General features: G+C 42.9%; 1 protein-coding gene across 1 annotated transcript in view; it reads left to right on the top strand.

The window, feature by feature from the left end:
• Positions 1 to 15,276, top strand: part of LOC126176956 (uncharacterized) — a 58,586-nt gene extending 43,310 nt beyond the window's left edge. Inside the window, exon 4 of the mRNA XM_049924164.1 lies at positions 13,642 to 15,276. Coding sequence (XP_049780121.1) covers positions 13,642 to 13,860 — 219 coding nt within the window. The 3' untranslated portion in view covers positions 13,861 to 15,276. The remainder of the gene's footprint in view (positions 1 to 13,641) is intronic.
• Positions 15,277 to 18,172: the final 2,896 nt, after the last annotated feature.

Below are 18,172 nucleotides of genomic sequence, written 5' to 3'. Positions count from 1 at the left end.
TTTGGTACCGGGGTTGCGGAGACAAGAGCTTTCAAATGCCCCCATAAATGAAAGTCAAGAGGGTTGAGGTCAGGAGAACGTGGAGGCCATGGAATTGGTCCGCCTCTGCCAATCCATCGGTCACCGAATCTGTTGTTGAGAAGCGTACGAACACTTCGACTGAAATGTGCAGGAGCTCCATCGTGCATGAACCACATGTTGTTTCGTACTTGTAAAGGCACATGTTCTAGCAGCACAGGTAGAATATCCCGTATGAAATCATGATAACGTGCTCCATTGAGCGTAGATGGACGAAACTAAAATGAGCTCTAACATGGAAATTAAGCGTTTCCGGACACATGTCCACATAACATCTTTTCTTTATTTGTGTGTGAGGAATGTTTCCTGAAAGTTTGGCCGTACCTTTTTGTAACACCCTGTATTTTTCTTAGCGCGTCACGTGGCCTCAACGCTACCATGGGGCATTCAATTACGCGGAGAGCAGTAATCATAATGTTTCGGCCATCAGTGTATATAACTCTAAACACTGAAAATGAAATACCTAGTTGCAAGCATGTCCGTACTCTCTCGGGGCTCGGGACGAGGTATCGATAAACGTTTCCGAAGTTAGCGTTCCTGTTGGTGCAGACAGTAAGGGATATGTGTACCAAGTTTAGTTGAAATCGGGCCAGTGGTTTAGAAGAAGACGCGGAACGCACACACACACATTTTTATAATACTTATGGATTATTTACGTAGTTCATTATATGCGGCAAAGAACTGCACTGAAAATGATAGGACAAGGATCGACCAAAGTAATGGATCGGCGCCCCGTGTACTAGATGAAGGGCTCAACCTATTGCAAAGGTCGGAGCATCGCTATGCTAGACCGCACTCGAGATCTTTGACATTTCCCTGCAAATACTGAATGAGGCGGTGAATGTCGCGCAAATTAATGGCAACACTGCTGTGTCTGGGCTCAAGTTGCCCGCGTAGATGTCCGTTCTTGTAAAGGCATCCTTGCTTCCACGACGGTAAATAAGCTCCAGAAATAAGGGCCGGCTCACAGGAGTGTTTTCTTGCTACGCATTTAACTTCGATCGGTCTCCCATGATCTTCGCTACAGTAAAGCTTGCGAAAATTCCGTCACTAAGAATAACAGTCGCGTTTTAAATGTACTTTTTACTACGAGGGTAAGTCAATTATTATCCGCAAAGTAGTTATAAAATTTTATTGTAATCAAACAGGAAACTTACAAGAATAAACATTTTTCGACGTAGTCTCCTAGCGTTTCAATGTACTTGGTCCATCGTTGTACAAGCTTCCTGATTCCCTCATAAAAGAAGGTTCTAGGTTGAGCTGCGAGCCAGGAATGCACCGCTTCTTTACCTGCTTCGTCCGAGGCAAATCGACGGCCAGTTAATGCCTGTTTGAGTGGACCAAACAAGTGATAGTCAGAAGGTGCAAGATCGGGACTATATGGAGGATGATCCAGTACTTCAAATTTGAGTTTCTGGAGCGTTTCAGCATTGTAGGCAACAGTATGCGGACGGGCTTTGTCGTGCAACAACACAACACCTTTTGACAGCAGTCCTCGGCGTTTGCTTCGAATTGCAGGCTTTAGCATGGCAGTAAGCATCTCACTGTAACGTACACTGTTTATTGTTGTCTCCATTTCCCCATAATGTTGCAGTGCTGGACCTTGTGCGTCCCAAAAAATCGTAAGCAACAGTTTGCCTGCAGACTGTTGGGTCTTGAACTTTTTCTTGCACGGCGAATTTGGATGTTTCCATTCCGTACTCTTCTGTGAAGTTGTCCCATTCGTTACCAAAGCGATCCAAATGTTTTTGCAGATGTCCAAGCGCGTTTGTTTATGCAACTGTGTGAGTTGTTTGGGACACATCTTGCACAAACTTTATGAAACCCAAGTCTGTTGTGGATAATTTCGTAGGCAGAACTGTGACGAATTTGCAGACGATGTGCCGCTTCGTGAATAGTTAATCGTCTGTCTAAGAGAATCGTTTCACGTGAAAACTCTATGGTTTCTTCATTTGTGGCGGAAAACGGTTGTCCGGCTGCTTCATCGTGCGTAACACTTGTGCGACCATTCCGGAATTTTTTAATCCATTCGTAGACACTCCGTTGTGGCAAAACACTGTTACCGTACTGTACCGAAAGCCTTCGATGAATTTTGGCCCCTGATACGCCTTTTGACCACAAAAAACGGATCACTGAACGTTACTCTTCTTTGGTGCAAATAGAGAGCGGAGCAGCCATGATTAACAGCACGGCAGCGATAATGAAACTAACCTAGCAGCTTGAAAATTGCAAAGATACAACAACAAATAAACAAAGCATGCGTCATCAAGGTAAAACGACAGTACTATCAAAATAAACAAAAATATAGCTAAATTGCGGATAATAATTGACTTACCCTCGTATGTGTAACGGCTCCACTGCTTATCTGTTATCCCATTGTCTGATGCTTCCGTAAAATGTTATTGTGCTTACTAATACAAAAATAAACAAAGCAAAGAATGTACAACCATCACTTAAATGCTATAAACAGGGTGTAATAAAAGGGTATGGCCAAACTTTGGGGAAACATTCTTTAAATATAGAAGAAGAATATATATATATATATATATATATATATATATATATATATATATATATATATATATATATATATATATATATATATATATATATATATATTAACATGGCTCCGGAAACGTTTGTTTCCATGTTAGAGCTCAGTTAATAAAATTCTTGAACACATTAATCATCTAGATTGAAACGAAGCCTCATCTATGAACAACACATTTCTTCTAAAGTGAGGTTTAACTGATTGTTGATTGAACCATTCACAGAAGTGTAGCCGAGCACGAAAATCAGATGCTGATGGTGCCCTCACACACTATTCATGGTGCGGATACAGCAGGTTCTTGTGCGGCACTCTCCAGACACTCATGTGATCAACATTACTGGTTGCAGCTAACTTCCTTACGCCGTCGTCGTCAACTGCACGAAGAGATTCCTCCTTGAGTTGAGGTGTCATCGTCCTTACAGTCGCGGGTAGTAAGCTTAAAAGTCCCACGCTCCCTAAGACGATGATCAGTTGTTCCTGTAGGGGCAATGTCGTTCTGGAAACCTCTCCAGATACAAACGCAGAGCGCCACAGCCAATACAATCTGGTAATCAGCACACAGCAAATGGGCGTCTGCTGACTCCTCATTTGAGTGCACTTCCATTTCACAGTTGATACTACGAGTTTTATGCTAGCCGAACAATGAAGTTAGTCGCATGTAAAGGCAAGCAGTGGAGTGAGCCACCTGTCAACATTACCTTCGTCCATCTGGATCAAAAACACTGGCGGTGAACCTAACAATTACGAAAGGGTGTTTTGAACATTTGACGTAACAAAAAAGTTTCATGTAATGCTGGCGCATTCTGTTTCTGTGTATTTCCCATGATTAACGTGATTATGAAAATAAATAGAAAATGTTTTTGTATGTCTATCCTTGTGATTGGAGGACTGAGGAACTTCGGCCGTTCAGTTGTGTAATAAAATGGAACACCTACAGCCGTCCTTATGATGTCATTTATTAAATGGTTATCAGTTTCGGTGCCTCAGTGCCTCATCTTCAGGCCTGTACGCATAAACAATAATGATATCATCATCACCTTACCAACTATGCACTACAGATACAGATTAAAAACAGAATGAGAATCAAGGACAAGACTATAAGTGAATTTACTATAATAGTTTGATTAAACGAACAGATACGTCCATTGTCACATACCTAAAGTATATCATAACGAATTTCCATTCTATACATTATACGTATAGGCTATTCATTAATAACTTCATTAATTAAATATTCCATGATTTTTACTGCACAATCCTGAAACAACCTACTAACTGACAAAAATAATTGTAGAAAATTGTAAGTGTGTGAAAAAAACTACAACCTCAGAAATAAGTAAAGCGAAGAAACATGCATCTATGCGCTAGCAGTCTTTACACAAGGAGAGCATCATATCAGAGTTATAAAATGCTAAGCTGAAAACCGAATGTAGGCATATTTGTGTCATATATATAAAATAAATGTCCAAGAACGTGTCAAGAGACCAAATGTTGTGAACCACCTATGCCATGTCATACACTGAATATGTAGAACTCATGGTAATGTTCAAGATGAAAAACATCTACGCATCTGTGAGAGAGTAGTCCTTGCAGAAAGACAACCTCACAAAAATCTAAATGTCTGTGTGGTAAGCTGTCAATATGATAATATAAATACAACCGTGTGCCATGCCAAAGTATAAATTGCTCAGTTGTAAACCATTGAGAAGCATACTTAATGTCATATACATAAAATGAACGTCCAAGACGTGTCAGAGGACCAAATATAGGACACCACCTATAATCTTAACATATGCAGAATATATGAAAACCCCCACAAGAAACTATTCGTGGTGAACAACATTCATGTACCAAAGTATCCATACATCATGTACTGCCATGAAACAATAACACACGAGGACAACTATCTAACTAGCACGCAGGGATGCAGTGCACCATAAAGGATAACTCAACAGTATCTATTCATGACGTATCAGAAAAGCTTGCTGGCTAACAAACCACTCAAAAACTACTTATATGCATTAAACACAAATGAACACACACACAAAAAAATGAATTTAAAATTACATATACTTATGATTAAGGTACCGTATCCAGTACACACCTTGGTCTTTCAACCACATTAAAACCAATAGCCATTACATCCATGCAATCAAAATATCAAAAGAAACATACTGGCCATACATATCGTCTAAAAGACAAACTACATTATTAATTGATCAGTGATAAGACCACGCAACACGCTACATAAGTAAATTCAATGCGTCTGTTTAATGTGAACACGTGACAGCAATCTATGAGTTGACAATACGTACAGCGTTACAACAAAAACACTGGCAATGCCACAAGTCACGTCCAGCGAAACCCAGATGAGGGTAATTGCGAACCAATGTAAAATTGACGACGGGTGCATAACCACTAAATGTGTCACATACGACTAAAATAATTCCATGGTAAAGAGAAGGAGAATGCAAGGACATCTAGTTGTAATTCTAGGTCTAACACACACGGTTCTACCTCGAAGCAAATAACTAGAGGCCAGTGACAACAACGTAGACTTCAACATACGGGTAATGATCCATGTCAGCTGTCTGAGTGGACCCCTACTTCCCTAGCTGTTCGTGGGACCGAGATGGAACCCTCAAAATCTTCCTGTTCTCCTCCCAGAGTGATGGCTGTACCCCCTGGAAGTACTCACACCCATTCATCCAAAAGAAAGAGAGAGGATAGCCATCCTGATAATAAGAATAATTTGGACTTAAGTAACAGGGCTCACGGAGTCATAAATAATTATGAGTTTCTGGTGATAAAGAGGAGGGGACATTTGAAAAAGTGCCCCCTTACTATATCCATAAAGGTTTGGAAGGACTTGCTGGCATCTTTAAAGTTTATTGAACGCTTACGTAATGGTTCCTTGCTAGCCGAAATTGACTGGTCACTGCAGGTTGAACGTCTTAAGAAATAGCACAGATTGGGTGAATATGATATCGTTGTCGACATGTACCTCTGTCAACTTCAGCAAGGGCGTGGTCACGTGGCGTAATATCATGGACATGGACATAATGGAATTGAAGCAAGAATGGACATTCCAGCGGATAGTTGATGTGGAGAAACGAACACGGTGGAATAATTGAGATACTGAAAAAACTGCCACTTTCTTTGTCACATTCATTTCTCTGACACTGCCTGAACATAGTATGGCAAGGTCCTTACATACTACACCCTATGCAGTTCTATAAGTGCCAATGTTTTGGCCATATAACCATAAGCTGTGGAGGTGAAACGACCTGCGGAAAGTGCGGAAAAGCAGCCCATGACGCTGGGACTGACTGCCCATCACCGATGGCTTCCTTCAATTGCTCTGGGAGCCACCCAGTCTGGAGCCGAGACTGTCCTGTTTTTACTGAGGAACGTAAAGTACACGAAATAAAAGTGACCAAGCGGATCCCTTTTGCCGAAGCCAAAAAAGAATATAAGGCGATGAAATCCCTTGTCTTTGCCACTTCTTATTCTTCCATGGTACAGAAATTTGTTCCCAAGGTAGACGCCTCGACATGACGACGTACATCGTGCCACTACCCACCAAAAGCACCTGACTGTGTATATGACAAGACAAAGCGAGTGAGGTTAAAGCAATGCAAGCAGCTGCCAACACCAGCGCCAGTTCCGTAGTGGGCATCAAGAAGACACACGAAATGCAGAGTGCCTCTCAACGCCCCCTTTCCCCTTATCCTCGAAAGGACAGGATGCAGGGAAAGGATCACGACGTTCGGGTCAAAAGCTGTCCCGGGTGCTGTCAGACATGATTCTGGAACGTCTGACTGATGAGGAGGACGTCATGGAATTAGATGCATAGGATCTGGGCAGTCCCTCCAGTCTCCCCCTCCCCCTACCCTCCCCACTCCACAAGTACTTCACCTTCCCGATGCAACGATAGGGGTAAATGAAAACCATACCAATAAAAGGGCTTCCATACTACAGTGGAACTTGAATGGGTTCAGGGCTCATGTGGAGGAACTGAAACGCCCAGCACAGGCGCACCCCTTGTGCTTGCATTTACAAGAAACACGTTTTAAAGATATTGACGTCCGTGTACTATGGGGCCATATGCTATACCACAAGGATGAACTATCGGCGGAAAGAGCCAACGGAGGGGTCGCTGTGTTTGTCACTAACGCACACTACTCCTCTGGTCTCCCCCTGGCTACTGACATGCAAGCAGTTGCAGTTGAAGTTAATGTCGAAGGATCACTGTTTGCTGACTGTATTTACCTCCGCAAGATGCAACAGACTGTGAGACTCTCACAAATCTTTTAGAAAAACTCCCTCGACCAGTTCTCCGTCTGGGAGCCTTCAACGCCCATCATGACTTGTGGGGCTCGACATCTACTTGGCCTCAGGGTCGGGTTTTGGAGAGCCCTCACGACATCTCACCAGTTATGCATCCTCAGCACAGGTACTCACACTCATTTGTGCACTGCTACTGGTCATTCTCGGCCATTTACCTCTCTTCCTGCTCTCCAGCCCTCGCCAGCTCTGTTCAGTGGGAGGTCATTGATGACGTCCATTCCAGTGACCACTTCGCAGTCACCACTGACTGGAGCGCTACCTGAAGAGAAGCCACCAACATGAATGGTCAGTAGGGTGAATGGTTAGCAGGGCTAACTGGACGCTGTTCAGCCAGGTGATTGTGTTTGAACATCGCAACAACGTCCAGGAATGAGTGGACCACATCACGCGAGTGATGCATCATGCTGCTGACTTACCCTCAGTCCTCAGGTCATCTTAGGAGGCGACCTGTACCTTGGTGGACAGATTTCAGCCATTCGGGACAGGCGTGCGGCTCTTCAACGATTTAAATGCTGGCCTATGGCAGACAACCTTAAAGCATTTCGAGTCGCGAGAGCCGAGGCTCGACGTGTAGTTAAGGGGCGCAAGAAAAAACCATGGCAAGCGTTTCTGGACTCTATCAACCGTTCCATTTATACGAAACTATGGGGACCCATCAGGAGGATTTTTGGTGAACGCAGTCGTTTACAAATAGCAGCAATGCTGAAACAGGGATGTCTCCAAATAACAACCAGAGACATAGGTCGGACGCTTGCAGAGAATTTTGTTCAAGCTACTGCCAATGCCAGTCAGGATCCGGCGTTTCGTCACTAGAGAGGGGAAAACTGGACTTCATATACAACAATCCTGAGAGTTACAACTGTTCTCTCTCCGTGTGGGAGCCAGTTGCAAAATGACTTTGTGGACGATGTGGCCTATTTTACACCATATTTTAGTTCTATGTGACGATGCTTTGCTGAGTGTATTTATATGTTTTGACGATGCCATTACGGCTTTATCACATTAGGACATGGTGTAGAACAGATCTGAAGATGGTCATTACTGACTGAAACCGGTCATCGCCAAAGGAATTTATATTGTGATCAAAGACTGGAATAAAAAACATTTCACAGTACCTGGATCACTGTTTATATTCGCGACTATGTCGCAGCTGGCGAACTGGCATTGTTCAACTTAGATCACTGTTGTCGGAAGTTCTCTTCATAGTCAACGCAACTGACGGATAATCACAAGCCTAAGAGCTTGTAGAAAGTTGGAAAGACAATTGAAATACTAACTAGAAATCACATCGGTAATAAAACTGTTACTTTTAGTACAAAATAATGCAACTAGGTGGAGCAGAGCGATTTGAAAAAAAAAAGCAGTAAATGGTACAAAGATAACCTGACTTGTAAAAAGTTACCCTGAATGACTATAGTCGCAAAGTCGGAATTCAAATACCCTCAGTAAGTGTAAAGCAACTACGGATAATATGGGCACACAAATGAAAGTAGTATTAAAAATCATAATTGGGTTGTTCTTATATGAACACACTGTACTGAGACATTTTTTAAACACTGTGTATAGTCTCGTATCTCGTTGAATGTTTTGTTAAATTTAAAATCCCTTTGACGTTCTTATTAAGGGCGTATTTGTTGAAATTACGAAATACGGGAACAAGTTTACTTTCTCTACATCATCATCTTTGTCCGGCAGCTTGTCCTGCGAACACGAAAATCTGAGGGGATTAGTAGTGACTCTTAAATGATAAAGAGTTCGTTAACTTTTTAGTATTTTTTAGTTCTTCGTTCACGCACTGTAAATTGTCGATTGCCAGCATGCACTCATATATGCTAGTTTTATATGCTAAACTTATTGGAAGTCGCACTAATAACTAATTCAATTATTCTTCCACAAATTGGCGGCTAAGCTTATTACAAGAAGCATCAATATGCTGCAAATAATTATCCAGAACTAATCTTTGAAATCGTCCGCGCGTTCAAAGAGAGGATGAAAACTGCTCCATCAGAGAGCAAAGATGTACATCGCTGCCTCGCTAAGAATCACAGAGGGTAGTATGTTGAAAAACCAGGTGTGGCTATAAAATAACGGGACTGTTGCTGTAAACCATTTTATTTCAAAAACGTACATGTTTAGTTATTATCACCATTAACATACTCCCCTCTTCTATCCCTACAACGCTCCATGCGAATTTTCCATTGATGGAAACAGTGTTGGAAATCTTCCCCTGTGAGCTCGTTGATGGCACGTGGCGCTTTTTCTTTCATTGCTTCAAGAGACTGAGATCTTGTCCCTTTTAATGCAGATTTGACCTTGGGAAATAGCTAAAGGTCACTTGATGCTATGTCAGGCGAATATGGTGGGTGATCCAACAGTAGGAAACAACAGTAGAAAACTCTTAACAGACAATGCGGTAGAAGCCGGTGCGTCGTCTTGATGCATGACCCATGACTTGAACTTCCACAATTTGGGAAGTTTTTCTTTTCTTATTTTCTCACGGAGTAGTGGCTGAGTTCAGTAAGAACCCCAGGGTAGTAATGTTGATTATTACTTTGTCCTTCACGAAACCAGTGAAGATACACAATTACATGAATATCGAAAAAAAACAATCATCTTGCTTTAGATCGTAATTTGCTCATTAGAGCTTTTTTCGCTGTCGGTGAAATCTTCCAGTGCATGGATTGGTGCTTAGTTTCTGGACCGTAACTGAAAAACGAAGATTCGTCACATGTTATCACCCTTTCCAAGAAATTAGGATAATTTTCAATGGTATTCAAAATGTCAGTACAAATATTTTCACATTCTTCTTTTTGCTCGATTGTGAGAATTTTCGGCACCTGTTTCGCACATTCTTCCATGTTAAACTGGTTATGCAAAAGTTGCCTCACGCATTCTTTGTCAGTTCCTACAGTTACAGCATTCAATCGACACTCAGCCGACGGTCAGATCGAATCAGATTACCCACATTTTCGATATAGTTTTGGTGTTGAAGGGTGTCCTGGACGTGAGTCATCTTCAGCGTCTTCTTGGCCACCTTCGAAACGCTTAAATCACTCAAAACCTCGGTACGTGATAAACAGTCTTCTCCATATACTTCTTTTAACCACAGATAGGTTTCAGTAGTAGTTTTGCAAGTATCATGTGAAACTTAGCACCAACTCGTTGCTGTATTATTACAATAATCATTTTTGCGGCAAAACAAAATAACAACTCTTACACAAAGGAAGGCCACGGCCATAGTGATTTGTCTTCAGACGCTAGAGATCCCGCATTCGGATGAGAAGACTTCACTCTTAACAGTTATCGGTCTTTCATCTTTGGTGGATGCGTGCTTACTCTGTGACAACCTCAGTTCAGCTATTTCATAGCCACACCTCGTATATTGCAATAAAATTGCTTTTCCTACATTGGAGTCTTTAAAATAAACATGAGATGTTGTACGGTGAAGAGCCAAAGAACTGTTACACTTGCCAAATATCGTGTAGGGACCCCGCGAGCACGCAGAAGTGCCTCAACACGATGTGAAATGGACTAATGTCTGAAGTAGTGCTGGAGCGAAAGGACACCATGAATCCTGCAGGGCTGTCCATAAATCCGTAAGAGTATGAGGGGGTAGAGATCTCTTCTGAACAGCACGTTGCAAGGCATCCCAGATACGCTCAGTTACGTTCATGTCTAGGGAGCGGAAGTGTGTTAACTCAGAAGAATGTTCCTGGGACCACTCTGTAGCAATTTTGGACGTGTGGGGTGTCTCATTGTCCTGCTGGAACTGCCCAAGTTCGTCGGAATGCATAGTGCACACGAATGGATGCAGGTGATCAGACAGGATGCTTACGTACGTGTCACCTGTCAGAGTAGCATCACGGGTCCCATATCACTCCAACTGCACACGTCCCAAACCAGTACAGATCCTCCACCAGCTTGAACAGTCCCCTGCTGACATGCAGGGTCCTTGGATTCTTGAGGTTGTCTGCATACCCGTACACGTCCATCCGCTCTATACAATTTGAAACGAGACTCGTCCTATCAGGCAACATATTTCCAGTCATCAGCAGCCCAATGTCGGTGTTGACGCGTCCAGGCGAGGCATGAAGCTTTGTGTCGTGCAGTCGTCAAGGGTTCACGAGTGGGCATCCGGCTCCGAAAGCCCATGTCGATGATGTTCCGTTGAATGTTTCTCACGCTGACACTTGTTAATGGCCCAGCACTGAAATCTACAGCAATTTGCGGAAGGGTTGCACTTCTGACACATTGAACGATTCTCTTCTGTCGTCATTGGTCCCGTTCTTGCATGATCTTTTTCCGATCGCAGCGATGCCAGAGATCTGATGTTTTAGCAGATTCCTGATATTCACGTTACACTCGTGAAAAGGTCTTACGGAAAAATACCCACTTCATCGCTACCTCGGAGATGCCATGTCACATCGCTCATGCTCCGACTATAACACCACGTTAAAACTCACTTAAACCTTGATAACCTGGCATTGTAGCAACAGTAACCGATCTAAGAACTGCGCCAGAAACTTGTTCCTTATATATGCGTTACCGACCGCAGCGCCGTATTCGGCCTGTTTACGTATCTGTGTATTTGAATACGCACACCTATGTCAGTTCCTTTGGCGCTTCAGTGTAGTGATGACGTGTAATACACACACCAAAAAAAGTTTTGCGTCACCTCGGTTCTGAGAGTTCCGGAACCTGTACAGAAAATTGGAATAGAGATCAATATAAACATCACTTCCGCCCTTTTTATTGCTCATGAAAACCACACATTGCATGTTGTACCACCATACAGCGAGACCTTCAGAGGTGGTGTCCAGATTGCTGTACACACCAGTACCTCTAATACCCAGCAGCACGTCTTCTTGCATTGATGCGTGCCTGTATTCGTCGTGGCATACTGTCCACAAGTTCATCAAGCGCTGTTGGTCCAGATTGTCCCACTCCTCAACGGCGGTTCGGCGTAGGTCGCTCAGAGTGGTTGGTGGGTCACGTCGTCCATAGACAGCCTTTTTCAGTCCATCCTAGACCTTTTCGATAGGGTTCATGTCTGGAGAACATGCTGGCCACTCTAGTCGAACGATGTCGTTATCCTAATGGAAGTCATTCACAAGATGTGCACGATGGGGGCGCGAATTGTCGTCCATGAAGACGAATGTCCCCCCAATATAAGAACCTTCAACATCGCAGCGGGTCAGCAATCGTTGGTTAATATATTAAAAAACTAAAAACCCGCCTCAATTGCGAAAAAAGCACCTAGTGGTGTTAAGTATTAACCCAGGTTTCGGCGTAGATAATTACACCTACTTCAGAACAACAATAAAACTCACAAGTGCGTAAGAAGACCTTTGTCAATGATTAAAAGAACACCATAGCTATACATTTATAAACGAAAAAGAAAAGGAAAACACAAACAGTACATATGTACAAAGTCAAAACCACTACTTAACTTAATGGTGTGAGGTGGAGCTTTGTACATATGTACTGTTTGTGTTTTCCTTTTCGTTTTCGTTTATAAATGTATAGCTTTGGTGTTCTTTTAATAATTGACAAAGGTCTTCTTAGGCACTTGTGGGTTTTATTGTTGTTCTGAAGAAGGTGTAGTTATGTACGCCGAAACCTGGGTTAGCACTTAACACTAGGTGCTTTTTTCGCAATCGAGGCGGGTTTTTAGTTTTTTAATATCTCGTCAATGTGCTCCCGATATGGTTGCACTAACGGGTGGAGGGTGTCATTGACGTGTCGTACAGCTGTTACGGTGACTTCCATGACCACCAGTGGCGTACTTTAGCTCCACATAATGCCACCCCAAAACATCAGGAAATCTCCACTTTGCTTCACTCGCTGGACAGAGTGTCAAGGGCGTTCAGACTGACCGGGTTGCCTCCAAACACGTCTCCGACGATTGTCTGGTTGAAGGCATATGCGACACTCATCGGTGATGAGAACGTGATGCCAACCCTGAGCGGTCCATTCGGCATGTTGTTGGGTCCATCTGTACGGTATGGTGTCGTGGTTGCAAAGATGATCCTCGCCATGGACGTCGGGAGTGAAGTTGCGCATCATGCAGCCTATTGCGCACAGTTTGAGTGGTAACACGACGTCCTGTGGCTGTACGAAAAGCATTATTCAACACGGTGGCGCTGCTGTCAGGGTTCCTCCGAGCCATAATCCGCAGGTAGCGGTCATCCATTGCAGTAGTAGCCCTTGGGCGGCCTGAGAGAGGCATGTCATCGACAGTTCGTCTCTCTGTATCCCCTCGATGTCCGAACAACATCGCTTTGGTTCACTCCGAGACGCCTGGACACTTCCCTTATTGAGAGACCTTCCTGGTACAAAGGAACAATGCGGACGTGATAGAGTCGCGGCACTGACCGTCTAGGCATGGTTGAACTACAAACAACACGAGCCGTGTACGTCCTTCCTGGTGGAACGACTGGAATTGATCGGCTGTCGGACCCCCTCCGTTTCATAAGCGCCGCTTATGCATGGTTGTTTGCATCTTTGGGAGGGTTTAGTGACATCTCTGAACAGGCAAAGGGACTGTGTCTGTGATACAATATCCAAAGTCAGCGTCTATCTTCAGGAGCTCTGGGAACAGGGGCGATGCAAAACTTTTTTTGATGTGTGTATTTTATATTGGACGTAACTGCGTGTTGCAGAACGTGGTGTGGACCAGAGTGGACAGGTCGGGCAGCTCGAGCCGCATCCACAGCCAGGGCCACCTGTGGCCTCGCCCGCTGCCCGGCGGCTCTGCCCTGCTGGTGGACCGCGCCTCGCCGCTCGACGTGGGCCTCTACCGCTGCCTCGCCACCGCCCTGCACCCCCGCTCCGGGCCCGTCACCGTCTTCCAGGACGTCCACTTCCAGCCCTACTTCTAACCACAGCCGGACAGCCCAGTCCAGTGCTGCCGAACCAGAGAACCGTTCTGACTTTACTGAAGCAGTCGCTATGCTGGGCTAAATGCTATGTGGTGCTGCCAATTACTAACGTCCCTCTGTTGTCACTCTGCGGCGAAGTTTGCTTTAGCTACTCACTGCCTCGAAATCTCCACTAAACATCCTGGGACTATTCAAAAACAAACGATGAATTACAATGTCGTTGTGTGTCTAGTGAATTGGCTCTTTTCGTGATGTTCACACCAGAATTCTCACAGTCGGAGCTAATGAGGGCATATGAAGTTAACGTCGCCGCTTTGCGCTAATACTTGTTTAATTTTAGCTGCAGAGATCCAGTGAAGTAGAGATTCCATCACCATCACCCTGGGCATCTACTTGCCTGTTCTTTGAGGGGGGTAGGACGTCAAACGGGCCGACTTGGAGCAGGAGAGTCACCACAGGACATTTTAATTTCTACTGCCTATACTTTTACAAATAAATTCATAAGACTTTGTCACCATGACCAGGAAGGATGAGGACTCACACTCATCGCAGTGGAAGTTCAAAAACGAAGCAAAATACCTTTTTTTTACATGTCAAATTTCATCATTTTTTCACTTATTACTGGCCGCATTTGTTGCTATAGGTACACTTTTCTTCCTAAGTAAGAGAGATTCTTCGATGAATTTTTCGTAGCATACAAACAGTAGTTACAGGTGTATGAAACTCTAGAATTTTCCAAATCTATTACAAAACTGTGGAAAAAATATGGATAATTAACTATAAAACTTGAGTTTTTTTCTAAACATGAAGTTTAAAATGTAACAGTTCATTCATTATTTCATAAATTAAATAACTTTTAGAGTTTCATACACCTGTAACTATGGTTTGTATGCTGTGCAAAAAGTCATCGAAGAATCTCTCTTACTTTGAAGGAAGAGTGTACCTATAGCAACAAATGCAGCCAGCAGTAAATGAAAAAAATGATGAAATTTCACATGTAAAAAAAGTGTTTTGTTACGTTTTTGAGCTTCCAATGCTATGGGTATGAATCCTGAATCCTTCCTGGTCATGCTGTTAAAGTTTTATGAATTTATTTGTAAAAGTATAGACAGTGGAAATTAAAATGTCCTGTGGTGCCTCTCCTACTCCAAGTCGTCCCGTTTGACGTCCTACCCCCTTAACCGCTGATTGTCAACGGCTGTTCTGTCTGTGAAACTACAGCTGTTAATGGAGCTAATCTCATCAGCATGGAAAGAACTTAAGCTGTACCTCGTATTCTAATGTATCAGAATTAGGTTCTTGTGTTCTTAAGAATGTGTTCCGCTCACACGCTAAAGTAAAGCTGCACAACAGGTTCTATATTTATACATCACTGTAAATAGACTCTCCAACGCTCAGTTGGATATTAAATTTATTTGCAATTTACAAATGCCAAGTCGTTTCATTTGAATTCTGCCTTCTTCCTCTAATTGAATTTTGTTCGTTTTATTTTTGATTTTTCAGTTTTTTCAGCTTCAGTGAAATTCTGATACCTCACGGAATTTTCACAAAGCGTTACTATCGTCATCACTCTGCAGATGCAACCACTAGCACATCAGAAGATAAGAGAAACTTGACAGAGTGCAGACCACTTTAGTTAACCCATTTCTCCCCAGTGTTGTATCCCAAAATGCAGTCAAAATGAACTTATTATACAAAACTCATCATACTTCTTTTAAGAGCCATTCACAAGTTCTCTTTGTTTTTTGTCTTTCACAATTAGTGTAAAACTTGGTGAAAAAAATAAATTACTGAAAACTTCGTGTCGCGTTTAGGCAAGACTGGGAAGAAATGGGTTAATGTTGTTACAGTAATATTTAGATAGGACAAGTTTCCTCTCTCCGGACTTGAGTGTTAAATTACACAACACAATCCAAATATTCTCTTATTTTTGTTGCCGTTATCAATCCGAAGTCTGATTTGATGCTCCTCTTATGAAAATCTCATATCTGCACAACTAATTCAACCTCTCTCTACACTGCCGGAAAAAAGTGGTACACTGCGAAAGACGACATCGATTTAGATCCGATGACGGTATATGGCACTCGGGAGATAGTAGATGTACTGATAATGGTTTCAACGTTGTCCGCCAACAGATAGCGTAGTGGAATAGCTACCACAGCGCCATCTTTGCCTACATTTTAGTAGGGAATGCTCACAGCCAGAAGGCTCACTATAAATTAAAAACTTTTAAAAAATGGTTCAAATGGCTCTGAGCACTATGGGACTTAACTTCTGAGGTCATCAATCCCCTAGAACTTAGAACTACTTAAACCTAACTAACCTAAGGACATCACACACATCCATGCCCGAGGCAGGATTCGAACCAGCGACCGTAGCGGTCGCGCGGTTCCAGACTGTAGCGCCTAGAACCGCTCAGCCATTTCGGCCGGGAATTTTTTTTTTTTTACGAAATAACTTCTTTGCTTATCTGGATGTTCTGGAAAACTACTGCAGATACACGTCTGGGACATGTTTTATTAGATTCAGCAGATCAATAAAAACAAAATAAATGGAAATCGTGTTTGACTTTAACTTCATACAGTTTTGCGATGGCTTCACACTAGCGAAGTTGCTAAATTTCAGGCAAAATCTTTTATTAGCCGTAACTCCGTAACTAAACATTTGCGGACCTTTGTTTATATGAACTTTTTTCTTTAGTTTTACTTGTAGAACAATATATTAAAATATTTGCATATCTTCGTGAGTCACCCTGTATACTAATGTTCGCCATAACTGCCCGTGAAACTCAACTAGCTCAGCAAGACGAGCGGCAACTTTCCTGGACAGCACGATCTCCAGACTTGGCTGCAATCGAGCATTCGTGGGGTGTGATGGGACGAGAAACGACTCGTGAGACTCGTCAACCAGCAGCTCTTACAGAACTACGTGAACGGGTCGAGAGGCGTGGCATAACGTATCCCAGGACAGGATTCGCCATCTGTACAATCGACCGGGTGTCAGGCTCAGTGCCTGCACTGCCGCCCGTGGAGGCTACGACATACTAATATGGGTGTTTCATCTTGGGTCGATACCTGGTACCTCAGAACCACTTGTGCTATGGATCCGTAAATGTAATCATTTCATGTACTCCAGATGCATTGTTGCAACAATAAATGTTAAGTGAATTGGAAATCTCTAAAAGAGTACTAATTTTTCTTTTCCGGAGGTGTAGTTGAGTCTGCTGCTGTAATCGTCCCTTGGTCTCCCTCTACAGTATTTACCCCTCACACATCTCTCCATTGACAAAGTGACGATCAGTTGATTCTTCAGGATGTGCCCTATCCTTCTTTTAATCAACTTGTGAGATATATTTTTTCCTTAATTCTATTCAGCACCTTATGATTAGATTTCAGATCTACCTAGCTATTCCTTAGCATTACTCTGTTGCAGCACATTTCAAAAGCTTCTGTTTTATTCTTCCAGTGTGTTTGTCGTCCACGTTACACCTCTGTCAAAGGCTACACTCCTGACAACAAGTACTTTGTGACACAGTAAACGTGGGAGTGAAAAGTGACTGTAGGTTCTGTTGTCTTAAGTACTCAACATGTTTTAGACGCACTTATCAACAACATATCTCAGAAAGTCAGAGCAAACGAGCAAAATTAAAACACAATCCAGTAAATACATATTATCTCTTGTCTAACGTAACATGCCAATATTGGAAAATTCTTGCCCCTCAAATACATGTAGCTTTACAATAACAAGGAGGGTGCAAAACAATAGACAACCCTAGGAATAATAACTCCACAGGCTAAAAGGAATAACAAAACCATTGATATTACAATGCTCTAGCTTAGAATAGGAAATCCACAATAAACCAGCTACAGAAGACGCACAAACGACCGAAACTAATACAAATTCCGCTAAACAATAAATAGAAAATTAAATGATAAATAGATAGTTGGAGCACACAGAAGCAGCGTACCCAGCGCTGGCGAAGGGACCAAATAAATCGGACCTGAAACTCAAAAACTTAGCAGTTTATATATCAGAAAGGTAAATCAGTTGAGCACGCCTGACAGTAAAATAAGGTACAGGGTCCAATTCGCCTAGTACCTTCTCCTTCCCAAACTTATTTTAGATAACAACAGTAAGCCTTACAGCGGCCCCGCCTCTATGACAATGCAACAACTGGCACAGCTAAATCTGAAACGCTGTCAGAAGCAGTCGTCTGCACACAAGTATCCCCGCCGAGCACAATAGTTATGCCTCTCTTCTTGTGCACCGTCTTTCGAGGCCAGACACGGCAGTCCACCTCTACTTGAGTCTC

This window comes from Schistocerca cancellata, chromosome 3, assembly GCF_023864275.1.
Source record: "Schistocerca cancellata isolate TAMUIC-IGC-003103 chromosome 3, iqSchCanc2.1, whole genome shotgun sequence".
NCBI lineage: Eukaryota > Metazoa > Arthropoda > Insecta > Orthoptera > Acrididae > Schistocerca > Schistocerca cancellata.
This window is presented reverse-complemented; position numbering and strand designations above follow the sequence as displayed.